This window comes from Ailuropoda melanoleuca, chromosome 16, assembly GCF_002007445.2.
Source record: "Ailuropoda melanoleuca isolate Jingjing chromosome 16, ASM200744v2, whole genome shotgun sequence".
In the NCBI taxonomy this organism is placed as follows: domain Eukaryota; kingdom Metazoa; phylum Chordata; class Mammalia; order Carnivora; family Ursidae; genus Ailuropoda; species Ailuropoda melanoleuca.
In genome coordinates this window covers 79735451-79744177 of record NC_048233.1, presented here as the reverse complement: position 1 = coordinate 79744177, position 8727 = coordinate 79735451, and the positions used below count along the sequence as shown (strand labels likewise).

General features: G+C 43.7%; 1 protein-coding gene across 1 annotated transcript; it reads right to left on the bottom strand.

Moving 5' to 3' along the window:
• Positions 1 to 2481: 2481 nt before the first annotated feature.
• LOC100482796 (olfactory receptor 4D9) lies at positions 2482 to 6352 on the bottom strand. The gene is made up of 2 exons (XM_034646605.1): positions 6257 to 6352; positions 2482 to 3445 (listed from the first exon to the last, which is right to left on the bottom strand). The coding sequence occupies exon 2, from the start codon at positions 3415 to 3417 to the stop codon at positions 2482 to 2484; it is 936 nt and encodes a 311-aa protein (XP_034502496.1). The 5' UTR covers positions 3418 to 3445; positions 6257 to 6352.
• Between the last annotated feature and the right edge of the window lie 2375 nt (positions 6353 to 8727).

Below are 8727 nucleotides of genomic sequence, written 5' to 3'. Positions count from 1 at the left end.
TCTTAAAAGTGTGTGTGTGTGTGTGTGTGTTTTCAAATGAACTCCATGCTATATATATTTTTTCTTGTACTAAGCAGTCTATATGTAAGCACACATATGTGTATATACAGGACACACTCACACACAAACATATTTTTTTGTCTTGTGAANTTTCAAATGAACTCCATGCTATAAATATTTTTTCTTGTACTAAGCAGTCTATATGTAAGCACACATATGTGTATATACAGGACACACTCACACACAAACATATTTTTTTGTCTTGTGAATCCTCAATTCATTATCTGCCTCTAGAAAGTAAAGACCAAATGCTAAAAAAATGTATAAGGGAGGGAAGTTTAATTTTTAAGAAAAGCATGACTTTTTTGTAATTAAAAAATGATTTGTAAGGTGGGTTGAGAGGATGAGCAAAATAGGTGATTAAGAGTTACAAACTTCCAGGTATAGAAGGAATAAGTCACTGAGATGAAAAGTACAGTGTAGGGAATACAGTCAATGATGTTGTAATAACTTTGCGTGGTGACGGGTGGGGAGCGCACTTATTGTGGCGAGGGTTGCTTAATGTACAGGATTGCGGAATCACTATGCGGTACACTGAAACTAATACACTGTATAGCAACCATACTTAAATAGTAACAATTTTAAAAAATGATTTACAAGGAAGAAAATATCTACTGGTTGTGGCAGAACATACTGGTTAGGGCAGAATGTGATTCTGTCTTCTGACTCAAAGGGAAGTTTGAATTGTTCTTGTTTTTGATATATGAGTGATTAGATATAAAAGTCGAGGCTGAGGTCAAAAGTGAGGTGAATGATTTTAATTCTAGGCAGGAGGTCATAACTACACCCAAAGAAGCAAATGCAGATTTTCAAAAGATCTTCCAACTTTAGTAAAGCACCCACGAGTCCAGGATCTGGCATAAGCAAATGTGAATTTTGTTAATAATGTCTGCCTTGCTTTTCCGTGTGGAAATGTTCCATCCTTCTGTACCTGGGTCTTCCAGGCTACCTTTGACAGCCTGGGTTTGGACTCACCCTCTCCATCCAGCTGCTGCAGCTTTCCTGTTCTATATCTCTCCTACTCTAGGAGGATACCTTGTGCTTTGACTAGTCCAATAAACCACCTGAAATTAATCCCCAGAGAGGTACCACTGGAAATAGACTCAGAGATGCCCCCTTTCCACCATCATCACCAGCAGATTGCTATGGCCATCCAGAGATGTATCTAACTTCCAAAGTTGTGGCATTCTATCTAACTTGTCCCCCATGAGCTGTGTCTAACTTAGGAAATATTCCAAGAGCGGGGATTTGAGGCCAGCACCAAGGGAGGAATGCTAGGCAGTGATAGAGATGTTTGGGATTGGCTATATTTTGGAGCAGGTTTCCCTTGCTTGTTTTTCTCAGAATCAGGCTGCGTACATGGCTCTTTACTTCCTTTACTTCACACTCCACCAGAGAGATTGCATGGGAGATAAGACTGGGATCCAAACGCAAGCCACATTTTAGTTGACTACAAATTTCATCTATTTGCTTGACAGGTTAATAGGTTGCCAGGAGACCAACTCAAATATGATATTGTTTTCTATTCTGTTAAAGAGGTGGTCTGGATAATGAAAAGTAACTTATTCTTCAGCCGTTGTTTCTTGTGGGTTTGAGTCAGGCACATTCTAGCTATGCACACAGGATAGGATTCCTTTCTCTGGAGGGCTGGCTGGGAATGAATGGCTGGAAAATGATGTTGAAATTCTTAGAGGGGCCTGAAGCCTTCAGGCGTCTACTCCTTGGTCAGATGAAGACAAGCAAGCCCCTTTCGTGATACTACAATAGAGGAGAAGTTTTTGTGGGTGACCTTGTTTCAGACCCTGGGAAATCCAGTACAAGGCAGCAGGAGTAGTAAAACATGCACTTAGCTGAGGTTCAGATATCTCAGATCTAGCCTTGCCTCTGCCATTCATTAGCTAGGGAAACTCTGATAAAGCATGAAACTTACCTCAGCTTCCACAAGGGAAACCCAGAAGCTTCCATAGAAATATTCAGCCCAAATCCTCCAAGGTTGGCAACAGAAAATGATTTCCACAAAGGGAGGGGTGGTTGGACTTTCCAGCCTTGACTCCTGGTCCCTGGACCTCATTTTGCTAATTACTGGTTGGGCAACAAGAGCCACAACTCAAGAACTGAGAGGTAACTTTCTCTCAGACCTTATTTCCTCACCTGTAAAGCTCACCTGAGGTGTTTGGGTGATGTAAGCTTTGGAGTCTCATTAAGAGCTGACAATTTATGAGTCTGAGACTCTAAGTTGTCAACAATCTCACCAAGAGAAAACCTTTCAGAGAAGATTGTTTCAGGCCGCCCTTATTAGAGGACGCTGCTGTAGGTCAAAGGGAGAACTTTGGTCTCAAGATGACCTATTGACTGGGGTCTTCTATTGTGTTGTGAGAAAATACTTTTCAGTTCAGACTTTCAATCTGGATTTCATAGCATCTATTCTTTTTCGGAAGGTCCAAGTCTTCTTCTCAGCCTCTTCATGGATGACTTCATCTCCTGGTTCCTCAGGGTGTAGATCATGGGGTTCAGGACAGGGATGATGACCGTGAAGGTGATGGAGACAGCTCTGTCCATGGGGAGGGCAGTGAAGGGCCGGGCATAGACATAGATGCAGGGCACAAAGTGCAGGGTCACCACAGTGATGTGGGAGGTGCAGGTGGAGATGGCTTTCCTCCTGCCCTCCCCAGTGTGAGACCTCAGCATCATCAAGATGACTGTGTAGGACACAAGGAGGAAGACAAACCATAGTGTAGAGATTAAACCATTGTTGGAAATCATTAAGACCTCAAGAGCAAAAGTGTCGGTGCAGGCGAGTTTGAGGACCTGGGGGACATCACAGTAGAAGCCATCAACAACATTAGGTCCACAGAAGGGGAGGGGCAGCAACAGGGAAATCTGCACGATGGAGTGGACAAAGCCCCCCACCCAGGAGGCCACAATGAGGGCAGTGCATCGCCCCCTACTCATGATGGTCACATAGTGCAGAGGCTTAGAGATGGCCATGTAGCGATCAAAGGCCATCACAGAGAGAGAGAAAATGTCTGCCCCACCGAGAAGGTGGAAGAAGAACATCTGAGTGATGCAACCATTGAAGGAGATGGTCTTCGTCCTCGACAGAAGGTCCACGAGGACCTTGGGAGCAGTGATGGAGGAGAAGCAGATGTCCAAGACTGAGAGATTGCGGAGCAGGAAGTACATGGGGGTGTGAAGGCGGGACTCACAGGTCACAGTGACCATGATGAGGACGTTTCCCAGCACAGTTGATGTGTACACCAAGAATAACAAAGGAAATAAGACCAAGCTCAGCTCTTGGGACTGGGTCAGTCCTTGAAAAATAAATTCTTTCACTCTGGTGTAATTTCCCTGCTCCATTGTATCATGTTTTCTCTTCTTCAACTACCTGGGGAGAAAATAGAAAAGAGAAAGTATATCATTAAAAACAAAAGGAATGTGAGTTTTAGGACTGGAGTGTCTCAGGGGTTATTTTTTCAATTATTTTCCTTTTGGGCAGGGATGACTACAGTTTGGTAAGTTATCCCCAGTAGATGGTGTTTGAGTTCTTTCAGAGCAAACCAAAGAGTGGGTTTCCAATGGAGGCAATTAATTGAAGCACCTAAATCAGCATGCTATTAAATTCTTATTAAAATTTTTTAGAGTTGCATAATTTTACATATTCTGTAACTCTCTTGAAAAGCCACTAAGTGGTTAGTTTTGTTTTGCAATGAATACTCCTGTATCTAATTGTTAGGAAGTGGGAAACACACAGGGGAGAAGTATAAAGCGCAGACTTATGGAAGCTTAGAGAGTCTTCTCTCATCATCTTCCACAGCAGACAATCTGTTTGGCATAGTCTGTGCAAAACTGCATGGTACCTGATCATCAGCACTGAGTTAAGGCAAGAAGAACAGTCTCCAGTTTGCTTTCGCCCTAGCACAGACGTGTTTGCCGCAGCTAACACAATTCGAGCGCATGCTGCTTTTGTTTTCACTTCTTCTTCTCTTTGGTGTCTTGTTCTCTTTTGTCCATGGGGCTTGGCAATTGAGAGCTATAGTCCCTGCTCCACATAATGCCCTTGGCAAAGACTTTATTGCCTGGGCCACCGGACAAATGGCTGTCGTTTCTTGGGCTCCCTCCCTTCTCATCACCTACATTTGGATGGCACTTCCTCTCATCTCACTATTTGTAAAAGCTTCAGTTTTGTGCAAAAAACACAGTAGACCTGAATTTGAATATAGATTTTGTATTAATTGAGTAGGTGTCTCAATGCCTAGGTGACTGTGAGCTTCCTGGGTATAATCATGTTTGTGTCGTGGGTTGTGCCGTTTGAATGGACTTGTTTTATTCTTTAACCTGAGTTCCTGCAGACCACATGTCCCTTCATATAGCAGCTGCTGCCAGTTTGCAGGGCCCGTCTTCTCTACAACAGTATTTGGGAGGTACTGTTGTTAGACTTTTCCTATAAAAGACAGTTTTTTGAGAGAATTGAAACGATGACCAAACGTAGCATTTGAAAGGCAGATATATTCCATAGGATGGAATATTATTCAGTTAGTTATAAAAAGAAATGAGCTATCGAGGCCATGGAAAAAAAGAGGAACCTTAAATGCATATTGCTAAGTGAAAGAAGGTCATCTGTAAAGGTGCACACTTTATGACTCCAACTATATGATATTCTGGAGAAGGCAAACTGTAGTAGAAAGATTAGTGGTTGCCAGGGGCTGAGGTGTGCAGGTGGGAGGGATGAGTAGGTAAGGCAGAGGGGATATTTAGGGATTATATATTTTTTAAAAGATTTTATTTATTTATTCGACAGAGATAGAGACAGCCAGCGAGAGAGGGAACACAAGCAGGGGGAGGGGGAGAGGAAGAAGCAGGATCATAGCGGAGGAGCCTGATGTGGGGCTTGATCCCATAACGCCGGGATCACGCCCTTGAGCCGAAGGCAGACGCTTAACCGCTGTGCCACCCAGGCACCCCAGGGATTATATTTTTAATCATGGATACATGGCATTATGCATTTGTCAAATCCACAGAATGCACAAAAAAGAATGAACCCTAATGCAAACTAAGGACTAATAACCATATCCATATGGTTCCTCCGTTGTGAATGAAGGCAGCACACCTAGTGCAAGATGTTAGTAATGGGGAAGCTGGTGGGGACAGGGAATGTGTGGAGCTCTCTGTACTTCCCGTTTACTTTTTCTATAAGCCTAAACTGCTCTAAGAACTAAAATCTATTCATTTTTTAAAAAGCAGATATACCAAAGGATACAACAATTTAGATCACTTCCATTTTGTAAAGAAACACATTTTATAAAAACTTTTGTTACCAAGGTTCACTTTCTATGAATCCTAATTCAGTGCTTTCCGCCTGCTTCCCAGCCTGTTTTAAAGAGAACGTTTTCAATAAGTACTGCTTTGGGTGGTGACAGGCATCTGGCTTTTGTGGTTTTGTCAACTGCTTACAATAAGATCGCTCTTTGCAGCTCTCTCTTTCTTAAAAAAAAATAATCATCTTTGTTAAGGTGTAACTTGTATATAATAAATGGCACACATTTAAAGGGCATAGTTTGACGCCTTTTGACAAATACATACACCTGTGAAGCCATCCCTACGATTAGGAAGAGGAACATCTCCATCCATCCCCAGAAGTCTCCCTGAGCTCTGGAGAACTGTGGAATTCTTGGCACATAATGACTCTGCCCAAACCTCTGCACCAAGACAGGACCCAAGTTTATCAGGGCCTCGGGCCGCAGAGGGCTATGTCCTTAGGATGACCGCAGTGTCCCGTTAAAACGCCCGCCTGAGAAAGCACAGAGCTGCCGGGAGCGTTTACTGTCTGTTCTGGCTGACACGTGCACACAGGTCCCTGACTTCTCTTTCTCAGAGCATTTACTAAAAAGGGCTTGCAATTGTGAACGTGGATTTCCTGCAACACAGGTTTTCTCAAGGACCTGAGAACCGTTCCTTTGAATGTGATCATCAGGAAGGAACGGCCTCTGTCTCCCTGTGTCCGCGCGAGGTCAGAATCCTGACTTCCCTAACTGCCCCTAACAGACAGAGCAAGATGAGTCTCAGGGACACTGACCAGCCCCCTCGCCATCTTTCCTTTGTCAGACGCCCTCCTCTTGCTCATTCCCCTTCCAGAATGCCTGCCCAGTCACCTCTGTGCAAACGAAGATGGAACTCATGTTCCCTGCTTAGTACTTACTGAATACAGCCCTTGTCACCATTTCAACCAATGTCAGGCTCTGTTCAGTTCTGACACTGCTTTGTACTCCTTCCGTCCGTATTCCATCCATACTGAAGCCAGCCGGGTCCTGCCGTGCAGCACGGGGTTCTCTGCTCTCACTGTACTTTCTCTCTCATTTTCTTATCAGAAAAGAACTGCTCCTTCACTAACTTTCTGTTCTCTTTCCTTTGAAGCCCAAGCCACAAACGCTAATTTTCTAGGCTTTCTGCCAATGATCCATTGACCCATCATAACTCTCGCGGAATTTCATTGCCTTCAAACCTTTTTCGTTTTTAAAAGGGACAGATATTTGAACTATGGCAGAAAGTAATATGGTGCAGAGGAAAGACACCAGCTTAGGGGGACAGAAGCTCTGGTGCCTTCGCAGAACAACGGTGGAATCTTGAAAGGCAGCGAACTCCAGGAGGGTCAGTTTTCCATCAGTGAAACGGGAGCATTTGCTGCCTTAAGTCCTTTTGAAAGTAGGCGAGGTCTGCCCAGCACAGAACAATATTAAGTGGACCCATTGATCTGGGTGATTTCTAGGCCTTTGGAGCTTTAATGCTGAATTGTTTTATTTTTATTTTTTTTAAGATTTTATTTATTTATTTATTTATTTATTTATTTTTTATTTATCAGAGAGAGAGGGAGAGAGCGCACAAGCAGGGGGAGTAGCAGGCAGAGGGAGAAGCAGGCTTCCCCCTGAGCAAGGAGCCTGATGCGGGACTTGAAGAATCCTGGGATCATGATCTGAGTCAAAGGCAGATGCTTAACCGACTGAGCCAACCAGGCATCCCAATGCTGACTTGTTTTAAATAATATTGCCTCAATTACCTTATGACTAGTCAAGACTGCGTTCCGCCTATTGCCTACCAAAAGTTAAATCCCATTTAACCTCGGATTGTTTCTTGATATTTAACTATAAGCTGAGCGGTGGCAGCACGAAAAATTGCTGACATTAAGAATTCCCAGGGGCAGTTGGTCGTAGCGGTTGAGAGAATGGGCTTTGAAATCCACATGCATGAGGTTCTGTGCAGACATTAGTCATGAGCGTGACCAAGTCACCAAAACCACCAAGAGATATCCTGAACGGTGCTCTTCTGTGCACAAAAGGGATGTCCGACTAGGAACGTAAAACATGGAGGAGAATGGGAGGATGAAAGAGAGCCCCTGTGTATGGATGTGTCTGTTTGGAACAAACAAAAAGAAAGAAAACAGACAAGTGTCGATTATTTGTTGGCTTTTGTTTTTGTTTTTGGCAAGAACAAACTGAAGATCCCAAGCGCGTCTTCAGAAACATGTCTGGGTAGAGCCACCTTAATAAAGCAGGCTTACTGAGTGGCACAGAATCCCCAGCCTGAGGGAACCCCCAGCCCCACTGTCCAGCTGCCCCATCTCTTTAGAACTGATTTCCCTGTATGCTCTTCAAGTCACCTTCCTCATATCGAAGAATGAGTTTCCCTTCTTGGCATCACTACGGTTTCTAGCTTTAATGTACATAACAGAATATACGGGAGCATTATTAATATTCAAAACACTTCTGTAATTCACAGTGATACTTCAAAATTGCCTGTGCATGGGCCCATATGCACAGACACACAGACATACGAGCACACACCAAAGAGCCCTCGTAAAGAAATGATCTCATTAAAGTTCCCAAACTCGAAACCCTACCTGTTAGAAGTAGAGCTGGCCATTCGGCTGCACACACTGACCTTAGGAGACACTGATTATCAAGGAATATTCTCCTTTAAGGCAGACATGCATCTGAAGGTCGGTTGGGTATCTTCTTTCCTTCTGTCAGAGGCAAAGGGCAGCTCCAAGAATCGCCTCTGCGTGGTCCTACCTCAGTTCTATCATGCTGCCTTGTGGTGCTTCTGACATGAGTACTGGTCTCTCAGCCCCAGACCTGACAGAAGCTCACCAGAGGGAATTATTTTTGGATGTGACTGCTAACTCGAGTAGCCAGACTTTCCTTTTGAGATGAAGCTCCCTTGAGTGTTATTAAGAAGTCATGCCGTGGAGGACACACTTCGGTTTTGCAGTTTTCCTAATGTAGGGAAGGAGATGAATCCTCTCAGACCTTGGGCTGAGAGCCCAAATATCTTTGTCTGAAGGGCTCACAGGGAACAAACAGGAGTCTGCCTCCTTAAGAGGTAGGAACTCAGGGAAAATGAACAGAACTCCCAGTAGAGTGTGTTTCAGCCCATTCCAATTTTTTTCTTTCTAGGCAGATGGTTTGCTTATTGTCCTATTGATATACATCATCAGAAGCATCATAAAGATTGAGAAATGCATTTTCTCCTTGTTTCCCACCAAACTTCTCATATGAAGAGGGGATATAAGCAGATAAAAGATATGTTGGAACTATTCATTCATCGAGTATCTAATTGCGAAATATTTATTGAGCATCTACCATGTTCCAGGCTCTATGATTCCAGAGGTCCTCA

Bases quoted from the DNA above. Each gene is read 5' to 3' on its own strand.
- LOC100482796 (XM_034646605.1), bottom strand. From the start codon at position 3,417: ATGGAGCAGGGAAATTACACCAGAGTGAAAGAATTTATTTTTCAAGGA.